At 30.2% G+C, this 23,561-nt stretch overlaps 1 protein-coding gene across 2 annotated transcripts in view; it reads right to left on the bottom strand.

Moving 5' to 3' along the window:
* LOC143240578 (glycogen synthase kinase-3 beta-like) overlaps positions 1-22,317 on the bottom strand; it is a 61,412-nt gene extending 39,095 nt beyond the window's left edge. Inside the window, exons 1-3 of one of the 2 annotated variants that reach the window (XM_076483242.1) lie at positions 21,727-22,317; positions 11,828-11,965; positions 4,648-4,838 (exon numbers count right to left, since the gene is read on the bottom strand). In XM_076483242.1, coding sequence (XP_076339357.1) covers positions 4,648-4,838; positions 11,828-11,861 — 225 coding nt within the window. In that variant the 5' untranslated portion in view covers positions 11,862-11,965; positions 21,727-22,317. The remainder of the gene's footprint in view (positions 1-4,647; positions 4,839-11,827; positions 11,966-21,726) is intronic. The other variant, XM_076483241.1, reaches the window with a different exon arrangement.
* Between the last annotated feature and the right edge of the window lie 1,244 nt (positions 22,318-23,561).

Raw genomic sequence — 23,561 nt, 5'->3', positions numbered from 1 at the left:
ATTTTGTAGATGTTATTTTTTTGCATTTATTAACTTCTGCTTGTTGTCAGTATGACTTTAATGCTAACAATGTTAATTTCATGTTCATTATTTTTTTGGAAAAGGACAGATGTTTACCAAAAAATGTTTACAAATGATTATCTCAATTCTAATCATTTTTTGTGCCTAACAGGAGCAGTTGGCTATTGTGTGGCTTTTGTGACCTTCTTGGATATCTTCTTTAGGCAGTTATTAATATTGTAATAGGAACTAGTGATTTGGGGCTTATCTTTTATGAATAATTATGTTTACCTTAGCATGAATCATCAATGAAGTTTTTAGATCTCATTTCATTGGATATACAACTTGTGTTTTTTTTACTTATGGCTTTAGAATTTTGTTGGAAGATGCAAGGTGTAGAAATTGTTTCATATTTTCACTCACCATTACTTTTATGATCAAATAATGTTAGCAGATGGTTGTATTCTTCTACTAGAGTTGGCAACCAATTAAGTTTGTTGATGTTTGTCTTGTATGTTACTGTACCCACCTATCTTCATTCAGGCAGATTTGTTTTCAGGTAAGTAGTGCACTGTCAAAATTATTTAAGGAATGCTTGAAAAAAAAAAAAAAAAAAAAAAAAGAGCCTTATAAAAAAGAAAATAAATTTTAATAATAAAGTTAGAAAAAACCATTACACTCAGGGTAATTATAAGATAACTTTTATTTTAACCAAAATTTCACTTTTGCAGCTTCTTATGTATTTGTACATAAACTGTTTGATATTGCAGTGTTCATTAAATTATTAAACTGTTCTATTTCATTAGTGTAGCATAACAAACTTCTAATAGTGTTTAGAATATTTGTTACTACTTTAATATTATAGTATTGTTATACTAACATTTTTCATTATTTCACATTTCACACAAGTAACACTTTGCAGAATGATTTATGAATTACTACAGAACAAATATACAAAAAAATAAGCTACTACTTAGAATAAAAAATTTCAGGTTGAGAGGATACAAAGTTTACTAGCAGTGTTAGACTTCATGAAAAAATAGAAGAACTGCAGCTATTTACTTTGCTGTTGCAACTTTGAAAATTGTAGGTTATACTGTAGTAACATAACAGAGAAAAAAAATTGTATGCTTGTGTGGTATTCCTTGATTGGCTTTCTGTATGTATTATTATTTTACTGATTGCCCATTCTGTATATTCTGTCTTCAAAATCTTTGGCTTTCTGTGAGAAAGAAATGTTAAATGAGATTTCGTTTTCTGTGTTTGAAGTTTCAGGCTAGTTCTGCTGAGGCAGGTTTGTGTTGGCCATACATGTTTTTAGCACTGATGTGTTCTGAGATGTGAGTGTGTACACAAAGGTCTTCCAGTTTCTCATATGTATATAATTTCCACACATTACATAAAATCTGGTACACTGTTTTGTGTGGCACATTTGTCCTACTCTTTTTAATCACATTTTATTTGTGAGCATGAGGAGTAAACTGATGGTTCTTTCAGTATTTTGTGTGCTTGTGTTGTGTTGATTGTCATTTCAGGTTATTTAATAACTTTATGCATCTTGTGTTGATATGAAAATAATGGTCATTGTGGGTATTTTCATATATGCCTTTTTGATTAGGGGTTTGTTGCTATTGTAATGTTTGTTTTTACGATTTGAAAATATTGGTGTGATATTCAGGGTATCCATTTTGTAATAGTGTTTTAAAGTATTTTTGTGCTGTTTGAATGATATTTGGACTTGCATCTAAGTTTAAATTTAATCTCTTTGGTTCTTTTAGTTTTCCACTTTTGTCTTGGTTTGGGTGATGTGATTTGTAATGGAGAAATGTTGTCTTGTTATATTCTTTGTAATACATACTACCCTGCCTTGAACTTTAATTTATTTCATTATTTCATTTTAATTAATTTCATTAAATTATAGTATTAAACTAGTTATTTTGTTAATTTTTGAAAAACATAACAAGGATGTACAGGTCCCCATAAATGATTGCCCACAGCAGGCTTTTTAATGGAATAAGATATGTGGTGGCATATAACAGTGACTTGCAGTGATACCCACCCCTTATAATGCTATATGAATTTTTCTTGCCGTTCCAAACACTGCTAGGATGATCTGCATCACAGAGACAATTCTCTCAATATGGGCTCTGTCAGTTTGACTGACCACATGACCTCTTTGTACTCATTTAAAGTCACTAATTGAAACATACAACAGTGTGTATATCTTCACAAAATTTGTCAGTCTTTCAGCTAATATTACAAGTCTTTCACATAAAACAAATATTTTAGTTGAGCATTTTAATAAAATAAAGATTTGTCCATGAATCAACTGAATATTTGTTTTGAATAGTCCATGTGCAAAGTAATTTTTATGATAAATTAAAAACACTTTCCCTCATCTCAAAAGTCTCAAATTTCCTTTGTGTAATCCCTAAAACCTCCTAAACGCATTTAAAACATTTTTATTCAGTAAATCTTTATAGATTATTTTCTCTGCCCTATCTCAAAATGGAATCAGTCAATTTCACTGACCTCATTACCACAAAAATATAAATAAATCTAAGTTACCCCTTTTTTCTTTCTTGAATGACTTCAAATTGTAACATGAAACTACAGTTGTTTATCCAAAGTAGCTCTAAGTTCACAACAGTATATATCTAAACATAATTAAATTTTATTGTTTTATTTTCCTATGAACCATGTATAACTGATACCTGTGCCACTATAAGTTGTAAATTACTCAGGGAACATGCTGCTCACATTACATTAAAGACTTACATTACCCACAAAATACTATGAACTGCTTGTGTGTGTTTGCCTCTTGAAATATTTTACCTAATCTACGCTTAATTAACCTAAATGCATCTGTATTTTTCATCAAAGTTACTTTTATAATCACAAAGAATAAACATGAAAAACAAGAAAAAATATTTTACCAATTTTTTTTTCTTGCTTAATATTGTTGAAGAGGGTTAACCCTAATTTGTTTTTACACTAATGATATTAATGCACTTAATTTTTATTTAATTGAATGCACAAAATAACAGACTAATAACATGTAAAAAATAGACAAATTCTGTTACCTTTCAAACATTTTCTAGGTTTCTAACCATGCAACAAGTTTTGTTACAAATTCATCCAAGCTAGTCATTAACTTTCTCAAGAGAACAATACTGGTGCCCCTAGTGAAACTGACATTTAACTATTGAGAATAAAAAGTTACACAATAAGTCACTTTCTAGATAAAAAGCTTGACTTTCTATTTTTACAGTTAATATATAATTAAAAATAAGAGAGGATTGTTAATGGGTTATGAAAGAGAGAATGTGACAAAGATGTGGCATAGGGGTATGATTTTATATTCAATACCTCTGTAACCAAACAAATTTAAAGGCTATATAAAATATGGTTTGTCTGGATAATGGAAATTTTAGGGTAATTTAGATTTAATTTTGTACTATTTTAGGAGGTAGTGGATAAAATAGGAAAAATGACAAGCTAAGGAAAATGTGCTGTGTGTCACACTAGGGAAATTCAATATTTTTAAAATATTGCTTTGTAGAATTAATTAAAACTTACATACTATTAAAATATGGATTATTGGCTAAGATGTTTCACTATTCTAAATGAATGTAAGGCACTAAAACCTTGTATCATACTCAGTAAAAGATATCCATGGCAATAGGGTTAAAATACCTGTGTAATACAACTATTACAGTTACAGAGCTCCCACTGTTTAAAACTTGGGAAAATGCTACTATGTTTAAAAGCTATTATAATGTACCATTTGATGTTATGTGTGATACACATGCCAATATTATCATATCTGCATAATATACTGAGATTATTCATTGACAGAACTACCACCTTAGACAATTCATCACAAAATTAGCTGGACTACATTTCATCAGATGGTACAATGTAAAATCAAATCAGATATATTACACATTAATATTAAATGGTCACAAAGGACTGTTACAAGAGTTAGCAATCCACCTAGTGCATCAGAAGGCAAGTCCTATTTCTTGACCAAGGGAAAAGTTATTACAAAGTGAAACTGATCAACCCTGTACAGAGTTTAAGGTAGAGAAAACAACAGACAAAACATCTTATCAAAAAAAAGTTTGATAGTTTATTTAGAGGTTATGAAATTATTGAAATGAAGTCTGACAATGCTCAGAAGAAGAAAAGCATTTCTAATCTTAAATCAAGATAGCTTTGCATGTTGGAAAGTCAACATTCCAAAAAAAAAAAATCACAACTACATCATTAAAAAATTGATATGTTGTGTGTGAAAGCCTTGTAATGTTTGTTAATATGTTAAATTTCTACACAAATTTCATTACTTTACTGTCCTTTGAATAATGCCTAACAAATATTTACAATACAAAACTTGCAAATTACATGGAAAATAGTTCATCATTAATCTTTAAGAATATCAGTACTGAGAAATTATGTCTCAATGTGCAGACCTCACACAGTTGCAAGAAGGTTCATGCAAATTATGAAAAGTTTAAAAATGAAATGTTTAAAATTACAACAAAAAGCAAAGCTAGATCACTGATTACTAAAGTTAAAAACCATTGCTGAACCACCACTTATTTATTTTTACAAATTTCATAAAGATGAGGTGAAGACCAGATTTACCTTAAATCTTTTGTCTTGTAAAACTTTCTTGATAGCAACCAACTCTCCAGTATCTACAAGTCGAGCTTGGTAAACCACACCAAAAGAACCATTTCCAATAACTTTGGTATCAGTGTAAGATACTTCCTGTGGTCTGTCAGGTCCCTGGCCTGGAGTTGCCAAAACTGTAGTCACCTTTCCTCCATCTTTACCTGTTGAAAATGGGTAGTTTTGAAACAATAAAATGAACTTAACAAATCTTCATAATATTTATGAAATATTTATGGAAAAGACCCCATTTGTATGTTTTATATTTTTACTTAAAGTTTGAAAATTCTCATTTTCTGAAAACTTCCTCAGTTATCATGCTCAGAAAAATACATGTCAATGAAAAACTGTTTTGAAAAATATCCATGAAAGAACAAACAAAAAAGTCAGGAAAAATAAAACAATGCATAAGCATGTTCAGCTTTAATAATCATGACACTAACACCTCATAGAAATTTAAAGTTATCAATACCATATCAAATGAACTGGTTACATGCTACAGATTTTTAGTTACAGCCAAAACACAAACTCTCCTCCCAGTTATGAAGTAGCACACCTGCTACTTTGCAATACAGGTAGCATGATGCCATACTTAATTTCAAACCACCAATCAAAGATAAGCAGAAGATTGGCAGCAATCTACTGTTATATTTTTAATCCAGGTTATTTTGTTACTTATTCACTTTTTTTTTATTATGACATTCAATTTTTATACCACATTCCAAATGTAAATAATAAAACTATTACACTAAATAAACAGTGGAGGTCAAGTCTTCCAACTGCTGCTCAACAAGGTAATTAAACAAACCTAATTTAGTGTAAAAATTCATAATCTAGTTAAATTGATCCCAGTTCATTATAGTATTCTCAAAATAACTCAAACTTATTAGAATACTTGAAAAAAAATCAGGAAGAAAATATAGTACAAGGTTTCTATTCAAACCACTAAAAAGCATAATGGACAACACACATACAATAACTAAAAGTCAAGTTTAACTTCACTATCACTTTGTAACATATACTAATATTTGCACTGTGATCAGATAGATATATAACTAATAATGGAGGAGATAATTATTACTTTTATTTTTGCTAACTTATAAAATGTTTATGATTCATGTAACTCGTTTAATAAAACCACAATACTTCCTTTCTACATGTACAGTAAGAGCGTATCTTTTCAATGGATGACACTAAAATGTTAGGTTTTTGGAGTATTTTCATATGATTTTGACTAATGGATTAGCAAGTGGAAAAAGAAATGCCAGTGCCCCTGAACAACAGAACTGGTATTTGCCAGTTAATCAACAATGATTTCAATCTCTGCTTGAAATAGTCTTAGTAGTTCATTAAACCTGACAGTCTTTAGTAAGTTAAAAAGTAAAATGTACATATTTCCAATTGATATTTGTGTCCCTATACAAGTGAAGAGTAGAAACAATGATGTTTAAAAATTGATGCAACCTACATACACAAAGATGAATATATGTTGTCTACACAGCATGTGCAAAAAGCATCATCCCATTGGGATGTGAAAAAAAACAGAAGGCTTAACTACAATGATGTTAATTACTATGATCATGTTCTGTACTGAAACACTTGGAAATTCTAAAATGAGGATGTAGGCAGCCTAGTTGATAACAAGCAACAGTATTCACATATAGATACCATCCATTCACAGGGAAGGGATAAAAATTTCTCTTTAGTGAAGTTTTGTTCATATAATTATTTTACACAAATGATAAATGAATGTACAGAACCATATGTACTGATAAAAGCACAAAACCAACGTTCTTTAATATAACTTAAACATTAACCAAGTGTAAAACGATTAGTCTATGCTCAACAATTCTCTACCTCTTGTTCATTTCTAGTCATACTGCAACATAACTCATGAGGAATATAAAATGATAAAGCAAAGTCTACAAATTATGATTTTGACAGTTGTTCACAACTGTCTTATTCTAGCAGTATATTACCAAGTTAAGCTCTTAGCACTTTGTTCTGATCTCTAAGTGAGTCTACTACACTGTAAGCCATAGACTGGCACAACTGAAAAGACAAACTTACTTAGATAACTAACCTATGATTTTTCAAAGCTGAGATAGAGTAAGTTACATCTCAACATGACTATATAAACAAACACTAATTGACTAAAGTCAGTACTACTTCTGCACTGAAATTGCATAGTTCAAATTTAAGATATTTTGTTAAATACTATTTTATCTTTCCTCCTATAGAAATATGAGTGCTGTATTATGCTCAACAAAAATTCTGGAAATACATGAACATATCTTTTCTTTTAGTGTCTACTCAGAGGCATGGTGGACATAGCAATTCATTATAGGGTTAGGCATGTCTACTTTTTATATTAAAGAAACTCCTTACACTTCATAAACCATATTATAATGTGAAAAAAATGGTTGCTTCACACCTCATTTTCTTTGAAAATAAATTGTCGATATTTACTTATCTCTTGACATGTTCCATAGAAGTAATTCTTACATGTGTCACTGTACGCAATTCTGTAACAAATTATATTCAAGTTGTGGCAAGTGAACATTATCTGCAACTGCATATTTCTTTCAGCAGACACGTTTTTTGTTTTTCTGATAAACAATTCTTTAAGTGTAATGCTTCTTTTCTGTCCCTTTGTCAGGTTGTGTGCCATTTAAACTTAAGATTTGATCCCTTGTGTTTAATTGTCATCAAATGATACACTTAGCTAAGGTAGTTAGATGAAGAGCATAAACATGCAGTGATGAATATTTTAAAAATAGGAAAGTTATCAAAAAAGTTAAAATGACAATATTTCAGTAAATGGGCTTAATTATTTCTTAATATTGAATATTTCCACATGCTAAATATTTTACTGTTGATTACAAATATTATACATAATGCATAATGAAATATATTACTAGCCTTTGAAAATCTTGGCAAAATAGTTAACCATATTAATAATCCATGCTTATAAGTCAAGATCACTTATGTTAATCATTGTTTCACTAAACTTAAGTTTCCATGCTGTATCATTTTACAAAGATATAGCTATATCAGTCTGCCCAGTAAAAGTATTTTAAAAGAAAAAAAAAAACAATAAATGATTAAACACTTACAAGATCTAATGAACAAAATATTTAGTTTTTTTTCCACTGATGTTGAATAAAAACTTAAATAAAATACATTAAAACTATTGTATGCAGAGTAATTCTGAAATCTAAATATCAACATTTTAAATTTAATTGATTAGTTTAATCGGCTATTCTTATCGTCCTTGGAAAAATTACTGAGTATTTGCACTCATTTTTAATAGAATTGTATTATAAGGTCTCACAGTAAATGTAGCAATAAAACATTGAAACTAGCAGAACACCCATCTGCCCACCCAAGTCTGATGGTTAGCAACACATTTTACCTACGTACTTAAACTATCAAAATATAATGCAATAAAGAGCTCTTCATAGTTACTGAAATTATACATTCTTAAAATGAACTTCAAAAGGTATGTATCTCTGAAATACTATAGAACTTCCCTTTCCAAATTTTCTTTCTTTTCTTGCTGTCAGTAAAAGTTACTCAAAATGCTGAGTGCACTTTATTCACTGAAGAACATGTATTACTTACATATTTTCCATTCTTCCAGCTTCCATGTGACTTATTGCACATGTATTAAGAGATGTTGCCTGAGCTATACTTTCCTTCCATAATTCAGATTTTTGTTAAAGTTCCAGTTGTGATGACAACCAACTATTTTCTGGTTGTGGGATTGTAAAGTATATCAAAAATAAGTACCAGTATGATGTTCATTTTAATTCTAAAAATGTCAAATGTAAATCATCTAGTCTTACCTAAGAAATACTTTAGGCCAGAATATTCACAATGAAAAAGCAGAAAGGAGCTGGAGCTAGTAAGAGGGTTTAAAAAGGATAGCAATAATTTATTGTATCTGTGGAGTTAATAATGGGAAAACAAATGGTGGGTCAAATATGTAGGAGAAATAGTTGCTTTAGTGTTTCTTAGGAGAGCAGCCCAAACAAATACAAGTGGGAATATTCCAGTAGTTACAACTCACTTTTCATCCATATCTAAACACTTCAAGTCACAAAATTGGTCAAATTAATGGAACCCATGATTTCTCAGTGATAAGACTCAACAATTTGAGAACAGTGCAATGTCAAATTCAAAAATTAAAAAGAAATACAACATGAAAGGCAGATGATACCATCTTGATTGAAGCCAAGATAACTAAGAATGGGCAACACACCTCAGATCTCTAATACCATGCAAAGATGTGCACACACAGACCTGGAAGTATACATCAGGTGGCAACACACTGTTCCCTTCTAGTGTAACATCCTCTCCTAAATACCCAGTATAAAGAGTAAACTTAAATATAACAGAAATGGAGAATTTAATTAGCATCTTAGTGCTGACTGACTTAATCCATACAAATACAAAATCTCATAAGAGTTTATCTCAAGTATTTCAATAGGCTAGGTATCCTTGAAATGGGTACAGACAGTGTTGGCCATATTAGATATACAAAACATAAACATAGGTCCAAGGATTGAATAATCTCTATATGGAGAATAACTTACTTGCTTTATAATGCATCTAATTTGAAGAATAATTAAAGCAATCAACATCCCAATGTTGACAAAACAATATAATGAATGTAAACAATGAAGATCCACCCACTTGTTGCCCTATAAGATGTCCTCTAAAGTGGTGGTTCTCAACTCTTCCTACAATTGTACCTCTTTCAATAATCTGATCTGACTTGCCTTGTGGACCTCAGTATTATCTGCATGCCTGGTACAGTTTATGTTAATAATATGCTACATTACCATATATAATGGTATAAAGTGTAGGGCAGTAAAAAAAACTACTAACTACTGGATATTTTTTACGTTAAGCAACAGTTGAAAAACAAATACTTTCTAATTGTAACAAGAAAAGTCCATGTTACTATTCAATTTTTTTTAAGAGATCTTAATTTCTCAATGCTTCAACTATCCCCTGTTGAAAAACACTGCTCTAAAGGGTATCAAGGTCAGCAGGCCAGAAAATATTGTCAAATGACATACTTGATGAGATGGAATCCAAACTTCACAATAATGTTAAAGTTCATCTCAGTAGCACAAAAAAAACTTCATAAATGTCACATTGAATAATTAATGTTACCTGTATTGCATCACATTACTGAAAATTTGGTAATTTGTGATAAAATTAAGATTTGGAAATAATTGAATCTAATCTCAGAACTACCACATTATAAAATTTTCAGTACATAGTACCAAAAGCTCCTATCATTAGCAGCACTGTAATATAGCAGTTCCTAACAGTGGTATCCATGAAAGCACATTCTGATCATGATTTCAGCAAACTGCAATGAACCATAGAGACAGTTTGTTCTAAAAATATCATCATATAATTGCTGAACAAAAAGTCAATGAAAGAATTACCACCAAAAATTGAAATAAATTCCAAAAGACCCAGAAACTTGAGTGTTTGCAAATGCATGACTTTTTCAGGAATAACAGAAGAGGTAAAGATCACATGAACAGGAAGTGTTTGGCAAGGTGGCTGGAAAACTTCACCAATCACAAATGATTAACAGTGCATTAGGCAGCATAAATATTGAGGTCACTTCAAGAGATGTTTCCAGCTTTCATGATGCATATTTCTTTTTCCACATTTATTATTCCACACTAATTTTCTCTTTTTACTCCTTAAGAGCAGTCAACTACTGGAAATCATTGTGTTTCTTGGTGTTTGTTTTTTTGATCTACTGTAAAAAGTAGGTTTTATCATAAAGCAATAAATTCAGATAGAGTTGATAAGAGTGTGATGGTGGAAGGTTCATAACTCATTTATTTTGTGAATCTATAACAGTTCAAAGGATCTGTTAGAAAATCTCCTTTGCCAAATGTATTAATGATGAACAGAAATAGTTTATTTAAATTTTTTGATTCAATGTTCACATAATCTAAACTATTTTCGTTTTCTTAATGGTCAAAATTGTGCCATTTTACAAATATAAAACCATGCATTAATTTAGTTCAGTTTCTTAATCACAGAAATATAAGATTTACTAAGTGTTGAATAATTATCTAGTTTGGTTAATTGATGGTCATTTACTACCAAAGAAGCAGGATCTAAAACTAGGCACCAGTAAAGTAGGAGAAAATGATCAATCACAATAGTAACTATGTTAATCAAACAATCTGTGTGTTTAACAAAGAATACTTTTACACAATTTTAATTCACTCTACAATAGCTTTCTCAATGTTATGAACACTACAAAAAATAAATTTTTAAAAAGATGTAATTTAATGTTTTGTTACAATGTATACATAGAAGAAATTTTTGACTACATTAATTAAAACCTATGCCACTATAAAGTCTACATGATGTAAACTTAAACATTATTGAGAACACCCAGTTTGATTACAGAACACATACTAGTCTACAGCCTTCAAACAGAACAGCTACATTTCCTAAAGTTAGGGCTTACTGTGAGCTAAAAGGGAGTGATCTATGGTATCCATGACTACAGATAGGATATTATAATCTGAAGTATACTTTTGGTTTCCTAAATACACAAAAAGTAAAATATAAGAAAATACCAATGTTATAGAAATCTAAAACTTTATGATAAAAATCCACTTAAAAGCTTGGCTTACTGCACCAAGTGACACTGGTATGTTTAGTATATTTTCTTTCTTTTTCCTTTTTCATTAAATTTTTCTTATCTGACAAATTACACAATATCACAAATCTCTCATAGAACATTTTACCAAAATATTTATATTAATTACTTTCTAATGTTCCGATTAAGTTAAATCTCAGTTAGATGGTAAAATATTGAAAATTCCAAGGATGTAATTCATGTAGAAGATTGTTTACACCATTTTATTTTTACAGGAGATTCCTCTGGTGAATACTAAAAACATTTGGTGATTACATGTTACATTACAAAGTATAAAGAAAATTTATTTTTTGACTACATTAAAATCTATGATACTGCAACTCAACAAGATAATGTAAGTTGTAACAAATTACTGGGAACACCCAAGGTTTGACTACAGCACAGACACCACTCTACAGCCATCAAATGGAACAGCTTTATTCCCTAACAGTTAGTGCTTACTGTGAGCTGAAGGGGAACGTTCTGTGGTATCCATGACTGCAGATAGTATCTACCGTGACTGCTGTAGGTTTGTGCTGCTTTCTCGCTAGTTGAGTTGTGTCTCTCACAACACCATGGGACCTGCTGCATTCAGCTGGCCTGGTTAAAGGGGGTTAAAAGTGGCTCTGTTATCAACAGAAAAAACAATACACAGAAAACAAATGCAGATTGTTATTTTTGGATGGTATTATGATGAGTAAGAACATCTTCTTACACTTCAAACCCAAATTAATTGGCAATAACATCAACATGCATGCACCACATGTATACTCCCACTCTAGAGTACCTGCATTTTATAAAATATTTAATTGTGAAACCCAAGTTTATCAATTATATGAATTATGCACAAGTCAAAACAAACCAATTTAGAAAATTATCTAATCACTTACAAATAGTGCAAAATAAATTATTAAACGACAAAACAAGACATTCTTAAAACACCAAAAAACAGCTATGTAACATCACATCACACATTTCTGAACAAATACCAAGAGTTAATTACACAATTTACAAAGGATATAAAAGTACAAAAAAACAACATTTTACAGATACTGTTATGACAAATAAGTTTCATGAATATTTGTTTTAGCTATGTTGTTGATTCTTTATTGTTCCTCTAACTATTTCTTAAAAAATGTTAAAACTGACAACTTATAAATACATAAAGAATAGCTTATGCTTATAACATCACATAGGTAACAGAAGTTAGCTGTTACACTTTATTTTGCCAGTGTTTTTGTTATGAATACAAATTTAATTTTGTGAATTTTAGAGGTCTATGAGACTTAGGGGAACCTGATCATACAACTTTGTTTCCTGCTAGAAACCTTTTTTGAAAAATAATAGAAAGTTATCAAACATGTATGCTATTTACTTAATACTTAACACTTTTTTTTGGTAATAACAAATAGATACATATTTAATGATGTAAATAACTGTTAATGTAATGTATACAGTTGTGTAGCTCAGAAGTACTAAACTATTTTAGTTTAACTATAAATATAATCCTCACTGAAAGTATTACTTTGTTAATTGTTGGGGAAGTTTAAAAGAAAATATTTTTATACATTCAGTTTTGTGAAGAGGACCCAGAACTGCTGGAGTTGCACACTTTTTAAGCATGAATCCCCTTAAAAATGGTCAAATGCAAATTTCCATTACTAGGCATACATTTTACTGGATGAGTTCTTTGACACATTTTAAGTAAAAACATAACTACTTTCACTTTACTTTTGATCAATCAAAGAATCACTAATATGGAATTCTAACAAATCCCAAATGAGGAGAAATATCTGTATGACATTGGAAAGCCTCCCAACAGTGAATAATAAGGTACTAGCCACATTGATCTTGGCTAGGTGCACCATTATTCTTACATTTCTTTGAGTTGCTCATGAATTATTTTTTGCAAGTTTATACATAAAAGCATTTATAGAGATGTGCTTTACTGATAAGTAATAAAATACACAAAAAAGTATGGTTAATGCACTAGTGTATCGCTCATTCACATTCAAGATCAAACACGCAATTTGTGTTTAACGTACCACATCTACACAAATTACTTAACATCTTGTTTTGGAAAAATAAAAGATGTTGAAAATTGTAAATATAATTTGTTTAATGTAGAAGTAACTAGCAAAACAGTGTTCATAGAATTATATTCCATCAACATAATTGTTCATATTTTGTAATATTTTTTTATGAAAAATTATGCCCCTGTTTTCTCTGTGCCACCAAAACTTGATTAAATGTGTTTTTCTTATGGCAAAACCACATTAGGCTACCTATTGTGTCAACTAAGGGAAGCAAACTTCTGATTTTAGCATTGTAAATACAAAGACTTACTGCTGTTCCAGTGGGGGACTAATACTGATAGGATGAGACACAAGTCCTTTAAACACTATAACCTTGGAACAACACTATATTATGATGCCTCATTGAAAAAATCTTGCAGATGCCAGACAAGGAGCCATGATGTAACTTGCCAATGCTTATATACACAGCTCTCCATCAATGGCTATAACACTGCAAGACAAATTCTGGCAATTCTACTAATACAGAATTTGTTATCTTCTGTACACTGGTGTAAAAGTTTAACTACAAAATAACAAAATATACATCATTCAAGATCACTAGTTGGGAACTTTTCTCCAACAGCATCAGATGCTTTTAAGAGTTGTAATGAAGAGTACATTTTTGACCTTTTAAAGGTTCAAAACACATCACTGAACAAAGACTTGAACCATAAACAGTACTAATTTGCATAATTTACTGATGGCATAACCAGGTAAGCGGATGAACTAGTTTCTCAATAAAGAAAGTGGTGATGCATATCCACAGAAGAAATACAGAAAACATTATAAATGTGGTGTTCTAGTTGTAAAATGAGTGTAGGAGGTGGAATGTTCATCCAAGGTTCAAGAGTAGCTATCTGAACAAAAGGTGATAAAAAAAGTTGAAACTATATTCTAATTAGTTCACTCTTGACCTCCAATAAAACACAGCCTCAGACTGTTAGACTACCTTTCTGCATACAGGAAACTATGTCCTCCAACATCCAAGTAATGTTACACTCATGAGGTGGTAGAGGAGGGGCATCATTCATATTTAAAAATATGCATCCAAAACTCTTATCATAATTCAAGAAAGTAAACAAACTAAAGTGCCACAAAAATTGGTATACAATAATTTAAAACATAATAACAGCACTGAAGAGAAACTGGAAAACACATCAAATCATCTTTGTAGTTTCATTAGAAAACAGTGAATAAGGAAGAATAACAAGAATTTATATAAACCAGGTAAAGAGGTCACATTGATGTAGGTTGAGAAAGACAAGATTAAAATCACTAGGATCAACATAGTGTGGTATAAAGACTGGAGCAATCAAAGAAGAATTCATACTTGTGTTCAGACAAGCAAATAGAACCTTTAATCTAGATAAAGCTAAAGTGTGATAGGTAACAACTGTTTGAGAAAAACAATTACATTTAAGTATTAATTAAAACTTTAAAATGTGCTGGAAATAGGTAATGTTTTATTATTGAGAAAAGTTTTAATTTTGTGGTTGAAAAAGTAAATTTGATTCTTTGTACTGAAATTTCTTCAAAAAATTATAAATGATCAATTTAAATTAAAATAAAACTAAATGTTTTCATACATTCTGCATTGTCATTGTCTAATCCTTCTATTTTTAATTTGATTTGTAATAATTCAATGATGTTCTTCTCCACAACTCCAAAAACTGTATGATGATTTGAAATTACATTTTTATTTTAATTAGCTAATCCCATCATTATACTTCACTTTTTTCAATCCTTGCCAGAAAATCATTACATTCACATTCTATATGTAGGTTAATTACACTTCTTTTTATTAAATGTTATCCTAATATTTGTTATAAATCCATAAATATAAAAACACAAGTTATCTTGTAAGCTGTAATTCATACAAACTCATAACACAGCTCATAAACTTAATACTTTTCATTACCTTGTGTATTATTTTTAACTTGGTTGTGTATAGTTTATAGCCTGATAAAGTTTAATGTCCCCACTCATACAAGTTAAAAAAATGAGATTATGTGCTACTAACATGGCCATTTGTTGTGATAGCATATAATCTATGCAGCTGGCACTGAATTGGGTCTCATATTTTCAGCTAGTGTTTACCTAACAAGATTACTGTAATAATGTCATCTTCACTACTTAGTATACCAGAGCTCCATATAAAATATATAATCACATATTAGGTTGAGGAATAATTCGTGAAGCGTTTTTCAATAATTTCATTCAAGCATTACATGCAAGACTATACAATACTTAAATGCATGAACACATTACACCCAAAACATTTATTATGATACTTTATTTCATGTAATACCTAGGTATATAGTATGCATTGTTTTAAACGAAATTGCAAGAAATTAAACGTGAAAAGCAGATGGTGTCAAAAATGCTCGATTTTGTCCACTTGACATTCCATTTAATGAGCTGAAAATGAAAGCAAAAATTAAAGACATATGAAAATCAAACACACCATCTATTAGAGCAAAAAATTATCTACCAAATGACGTGAAATATTTTGTGAAAGCGTTTCATTTATGAATATATTTTTTTAACTTGAAAAAACGCTCGCGAATTATTCCTCAAACCAATAGATATGCATGTTTTCACATAAAAATGTATTACAAACAAAAAACTGTGTACACACTATTTGCCACTACATTACCATGTATTCACCAGTTTGAAAAAACAAAACCCAGTATCTGTAATAAAACAAACCATAAGAGATCATTATCACCATGAACTTACTGATGAGCCATATAGTGACTTGTAAAACTTGATGTAAAGGCCTTTATATCAAACCCAATAAATTGTTTACATTCCACTACTACAAGAAGGCCTAATTATCCTTTTAGCTTGCTCTCCTAAGCAATACTGAAGAATCAATCTGGTAAAATTACAGTCTACTGCAAAGAGAGTAGCAAACTGAATTATAAATTGGCCTCTGCACATTTTTTTCTTATATGAAATTACAAGTTTTAATGACTATAACAAAAATTCATAACTCAGTATAATTAGATGTATGGCTTTTACATGAATGTTTTCTTCAAACAATTTTATTATACAATTAAGAGGTGCCACAAAAAAGATTTTTGAAGAAAGATAAGGATATCAGTATTTTTAAAAACACTTTCCTGACTTAGGAATAAATTTATCACTTATCCAAAGTTAATAAAAGCAATTTTGGAATTTAGATTACTTCAAGAATGAATTTGATATTCTTTTTGTTCTAGAACGCATTTACATTTCATCATTTTGATTGTTTAATGCAAATTACAAAAGTTAATAATTAGATTTGTTAGTTTCCATGTATATATTTATGCATGAAAAGTAGACAATTCTTCACTGAAGTATTTTCACATTTAGATTTTAATATGAACTTTCAATTTAAAATTTATACATTGGCTTTAACATACATATTTACAGTTCCCATATTCATCAAGACTAACTGTTGTAAAACTGAGAATACTCTCAACAGACTTCATAAGTAACATTTATTACGTAACTGCCAAATAAAGAATTTACTTTGAGAAAAATTTCCTGATCTTTCATTTTTGTGAAACTAAATACAATTACAAGACTAATTTGTTTACATTTAAATATTATGAAAATATATTTATAAAGCATCCCAGTCAAAAACAAACATGGACGTGATTTGCAATGTATTTCAGTTGTAAAGTAGAAACTTGAAAACTTTCATAGCTTATAATATATGCATACAATATCAGATACAGACGATTTACCATGAATAACAATTCATTTCATGAATTAATTCAATAACACATTAAACTGGTGTCATTTTAAAATTTTTAATTCAGAAGTACACATGTAATACCACAAATGATTTTTTTTTACTTACTAAAAAAGATAAACTTACTTGAGGCTTGAAAACACAAGAAAATGTGCCTTTTGTTAACTTGCTGAATATGTCAAAGTGAAGAAAGTTTATTTTAATACTGGCAACTGTAAAGTTATGCAATTGGTTTACAGAAACAAGAAGACTTGCTTTCTTTTGTACAAGAGTACTTGTTTTGTGGAAAAAAAAAAAATTATTGAGAAATCTCATAATCCCACAACTGAATATTTAGTTGTGGTAAAAGCAAAATAAACTGATTCTATTTATAAATAACTTTGATTTAAGAGATTATTGTACTTTTGTGCAAAATTAATGAGGTCTTACTTGAGACAATGTGTGAAGTTTTGTTCCTCTTATTACATACCACACTGGAAAAAATGCAAAGCCATTAAAATAAAACATACAATGCCATATATACTGGCTAAATGAAAAAAATTCAAACTAGTTTCCTAGTCCATGTGCTAATAATCTGTTCCAAAAATATAAGTTTATTAAAATATCTGATTCAAATAATTTAGGCAATGAGAAAAGGCTAAGTTAACTTCTCTTTGTAGCACCTAATAACTAAGATACATGGTTGAGTTCTTAAGAAATTGGAATTTGTTTGGGTATTGAAATATACAAGTTTAAATATGAAATATTAGGAGTAACTGGTTTAACTATTAAAGTGTGAATGCTAACCCATTTAACTTTTGGTTAGTTAAAAAATTCTGGAATAGTTTGCACATGTTTGAGCTTCCAAAATTTTAAAAGTAAAATTGGATGTAAAAAGAACATTTAACTTCAGGTGTTAAAACTTTTTGTATAAAGTGGATTTCTTCAACTGGCTGACTATTTTTTTTTTACATTATTAAATATTAGCAGTAACAAATTTAAGCTTTAAGTCTACATGCAAACTAGCTCTGCGACCAAATTAATTTTCTGTTTGAGTTTAAATGCAGGGCTTAGTTTGAAAATGTAATGTGTATGCTCAGCTTGAATTATTTTAAGTACTTGTTAGAAAGAGAAGTGCATATTTATTATTACTACTTACATATCTGAATGTCATTTGCATTTTTTTGCTTTGATAGTAATACAGTAACCCACATGGGCTGAATGTTCATTTATGTAACTAATGAATGTTAATTGCAGTACATTTTCATTTATCACCAATGCAATAAATACCCTTAAATTCTTTTTAACTATATCACATGATCAATTGTTAGTTTTATAACTGCAAACAAACTTAGTTATCTCCCTGCTTATCTTCATCATACTGTGATTAAAACCTTTAAAAGAATTACTTCAAAGCTTGAGAATTTGCTGAAGAAAAAGTTATTCCTTAAATTATACACTTGTGTTTACACCATTTAATACAAGCATGGTTCACATATTACACTATACTGAGTAATCAAATGTTTTTGCCTGTTACAATACTCAAGAGTGAAAAAGTTATGAAGCCACTCATTATCTTTGTAAGAAACAAAAAGTTCCAGTAAAAGTTAATGGGATTAATCAAAATACAGATGAAATTGCTGTGAATATTTCTGTGTAATTCATACATTATTCAAGGCTCTGTAACCAACAAGATATTGGAAACCAAAGCAATTTGAAGCATACATAGTTTAGAAAAGTAGATTCAATAGGTAAGTGATCCTCCTGCCAATGTTTTTTTGTAATTACAGAGTTAAAATAACATTGCAAAATCTCAAATGTTTTCCAAAATTCTTTACCATCAACCAATAAAAGTGGAACAAGTTTAGCAGTTAAACTTAAAGCAATCCTATGGTCTAACAATCACTTGAAACTTACCATTAGGGGTTTGAGGGAAGACTTGATAAATATCTGAATAAGGGCTAGATTTGAAATTGTTTTTTTTTTAACAGTTCAGTGGATGATGCAGCTTGGGGAGATCAATAGGTCTCTTATTGTTTTTAAATATTTTATTGTAAATTTTGAGTAAATGTTAAAGGACTTATGATATTACCACAGGTAGGGGTCTTCTTCACTTAGTTTTATTTTTTTTAAAGGGTGGTTGGCCTTTGGAAAAAGTTGTTTTTGAAATGTGGTAAATAAAGTAATTTAACACATTTTCTGCTACAACAAATTCAATACATGTGCTAGACCACATTCTTTGTTGCTAAAATGTCAAAACTTTTACAATAGTTAGAAATTACATGATATAACAGTATTGATAAGCATAGTTGCCAGCATTGGATCAACTGGTTTTAAATTTTTTTTTCAGTGCCCATGATAAAATGGATGCTAAGAATACATCAGCTGCAGATCAACAATGCATTCTGCTTTTAGGTAGTTAAATTCCAAGAACTGTTAAGCAACTCATAATCACATCTTTCACAAGTTTCAAAATTTCAACCTGAATAGCTTTTGACAGCAAACCAACAACTATTTAATGCTGTGCAGTGAAATAAATATCAGTTGGTCTAGCATATGTAGTCTGGATAGTTTGCCATTCATCAACTAATGCTGGTATTCCAATCACACTACCAGTGTCAGCTACAGATAAATCGGCTTGAAATTTTATCTGCTCTGTACAATCCAGGCCTGTTTTATTATCAGGCTCAGAACCCTTATTCTTATCTACTCCTTCCTCTCCAAAATAACTATGAATCAATAAAACTAAACGTTTTCATGCAGTTCACATTGTCACTGTCTGATCCTCCTCTTTGCACAACTCTGCCATCTTGTAGCTTCAAGGTAACCAAAACAAACCAATGCAGAAGTCTCAGGTCAAGTGACTTGAAACTTAAGTGAAAACTATTTTTCTGTCATTCACAATATGGCAGAACACACACAATCACTGTACTATGCTAAGACACTGTTTACCTGTATTCTCACGTCATATCCCCTCTGCTAATCAGCATGTTAACACAACAGTAGCACCTGACTAATAAAAGCAACTGATACATCAACATATCATCAGCAGAGAATGTGTTAAAGGAGTTTAAGGAAAAGAAAACTGATAAATGTTTGAATAATAAACAAAAAACATACACAGACATACTGATTAGTTTGGTTGATTGTTTTGGGGTATTAAAGCAAACTTATTCAAGTGCCAGCCTTTAATAATAGACTAGAGGGAAAGAAGATTGTGAACAGTGACCACTACCAAATTTTAAGTTACTCCAGTCTGACTGAATAATGGTTTTCAATCTCACCTTAATAATACATTCATATACCCAAATTGTGGAACACTATTATTTTAGAAAGCACAATGTAAACAACAGCCCTGAACATTCACAGTCCAGAATGCTTACCAGTGAATCACAACTTTTGTTTCAACTGTGTACCAAAACAATTTCTATCATTAAAAACTAACCTGAACAAGCACTCCTGTAATAAACTGGCTCTACTTTCAGTTTAATAAAACATCAACTTCATGGTGAATCAAGATATAAATTAGCAGAAAACAAATATAAAAGCACAAACAGTCTTATGTTAAATTAGATTATCTTTTATACAGTGATATACATAAATCCCTAACAATAAAATGAAAAACTGACTTTGCACCATATTAATAGAATGCCAAAGAAAAAAAAAAAAAAAGTAACTGTCTGACAAGTAATTACATGTGATACATTTAGTGCTTTTTAACTCTTTTATTGCCATATTAGTATTTTTAACCAATTTGGTATATATATATATATATATGTGGCACACACACACACACAATCTTTTATATAAGTGTATGAGACAACTCAGTGACCAACATACCCTATGATGTTCTCAGATGCTACTTAAATGCTGTAGAACATAATTTCTATCAAATGTGCTTGCCTATAATCATGCCAGATTTTTCTCAGGTGATGAGTTTAAAAGTAAACTCTAAATATTAAATTCTCTAAGTTCAAAATGGGTAAGGTAATTTTTATGGTAATGTACAAGTATTTATCCAGCAATATCAAATATGAGTGTTTCGTCACTCACTTAACAGTTGAATATCAATTACCAGACCAGATATATGCAGAATAAATTCTTGAATTTTGAGTATAAATGTTATCTTACTAACTTCTAATAGTTATTCTGTTCTACTGTGACTTTCATGTGAATAGTAAACCTTGTTAATAGAAGAAAATATGTATGTATATATATTACCTTTACAACTTATAAAAAAAATCGAACAAAACTGAACAAAGGGGTTATTTATCTTAGATTAATCCCATTTTACAACTTGAATTGTTTGACCAACTAACTTAACCTGGCCAGTGTTGAAATCACATAGATATCTATTCAAAACTTAAGAGTTACACGAGTGCTGACGAACAGCCAAACTGATTTACTACTCCTACCACATTACAAGGCAGGTGAGTAAATAACCAATTTCATGCGCAAAAACGAAAATGATGAAAATCTGACACTAATGTAACTTATAATACTGTTTATAAACTAACAGCAAGAAAAGTACCAATAACAGTACAACAACTACCAAGTATACTTACTACTTATTTTAACTCCTGAAAAATTTGGCTGTTGTTGTTGCTGATGTTTATTACCTTCTGCAAAAGAAGTGGTTCTTGGTCTACCACTCATTATTAAATATTTTTTTCTTTCTTTTACACTTAACAGGCAATAGTTCGAACATCACATTCTAGAATCACAGCCTAGAAAAGCAGAATTAAGAAATGCTTAATACCGAAGATTTCACTAACGCAGCTAAGCCTAAAGTTAAACAAGGTCTTGATAATGATATCGAGAGGCACGCTCAGTGATACATATGATCCAAATTTCCATGTACGAGATCTTCTGGACAAGTTTGCTTTGTGTTTTATTGAAAATCAAAACACATAAAATTACTGCCTGGTCAAAAGATATCAGAAAAAGCGTGTTTAATAAGAAAATCAAAATTATAATATGGCTATCCCTAACTTCCTCTCCAACTTCCAGTCTACGTGCGATTAACCTTAACTAGTTAAAATGACGATAGCTGCATATACAGACATTGACCCCTACGTCATCTTCGTACAGCCTCGGACGCTAAAATAGACCAATGATACTCGTTATTTTGTTCAGCTTACATCCGAGCGCTTACTAACGCTACCCAGAATTTATATATATTTCCACAAGATGACTCTGTATTATTAGAAAGGGGACAATTTAAAATAAATAATAAAATATATTTTTTTGTATCATCGTAAACTTCCAAAACATTTTTATTCTTAATGTAACTATGACTAAATTAATTTTTACTAAACGTAAACTATTATTTTAGAGTCGTTTACACTAGTATATCAATACTTATAAATATTTTGATGTTTATCAGTATACATGATAAAAACGTATCATTTTCCCATTATAAATGGTAGTCATCATAATACAACTTACCCAAAGAAAACAGTGATACTACTTGAAACTTACATTTACTTACATTTTGTTAATATTGAAACACAATTTCATAGATTATGTGACTTTGTTTTATTATTTTAAATCTAATATTTTATATTTCTGGTTAGTTAGAACAGAGGTTTGCTACCAAACATATGCTATAATATATTTTCACTTATTTGTTTATTTTAGTGCATTTTTTTTTCTTATTGGTTGTTAAGTACAAAGCTACAAAACGATTTATTTGAGCTATACGAATTATGGGCATTGGAATCTCTTTTTTTTTTTGTCATTTTAAGTCATCAGACTTACCGCTGAGCCCCCAGTGGCACAGCGTAAGTCTGCAAAAGCACAATGCTAGAATCCGGGTTTCGATACCTTTGGTGAACCGAGCAAAGATAGCCTATTGTGTTGCTTAATTATAAACAAACAAACCTACCGCTGAGCCACTCGCTAGTTTTAGTGTAAGCAGCAATATTTTTCGGGAAAAATTACCATAAATAGGTGCACGGTTAAGAAACTTAACTTTTGTTAAATTCGTAAAGCTTGTCCACATTCCACCAGAAATTGAGCGAAATGAGAGTCTCAGACGCAGCACCTGACTTAGTATATGAATATGAAATAAGTTTCTATCTTCTTGTAATGTTATAACATTTATTCAAAATTTATTCTTTATATTTGCAGGCTTCACAAAACACTTTGTCGAAAAAGTCATCAAGTCGATTTCTTTCTAGTAGGATATGTTCTTTTGTTGTTCTTTGGTACGTGCTCCCCAATGGCACAGCGGCATGTCTATTGACTCACACCGCTGGAAACCGGGTTTAGATACCCGTGATTGGCAGAGCAGAGTTAGCCCATTGTATGGCTTTGTACTTAATTCTAAACAGTCAGTCAATCATTCTAGTAAGTAATACCTGTTCTGCTCTAGAGAGATAATACTGCTACAATACTT

This window comes from Tachypleus tridentatus, chromosome 13 (assembly GCF_004210375.1).
Source record: "Tachypleus tridentatus isolate NWPU-2018 chromosome 13, ASM421037v1, whole genome shotgun sequence".
Classification (NCBI taxonomy): Eukaryota; Metazoa; Arthropoda; class Merostomata; order Xiphosura; family Limulidae; genus Tachypleus; species Tachypleus tridentatus.
This window is presented reverse-complemented; position numbering and strand designations above follow the sequence as displayed.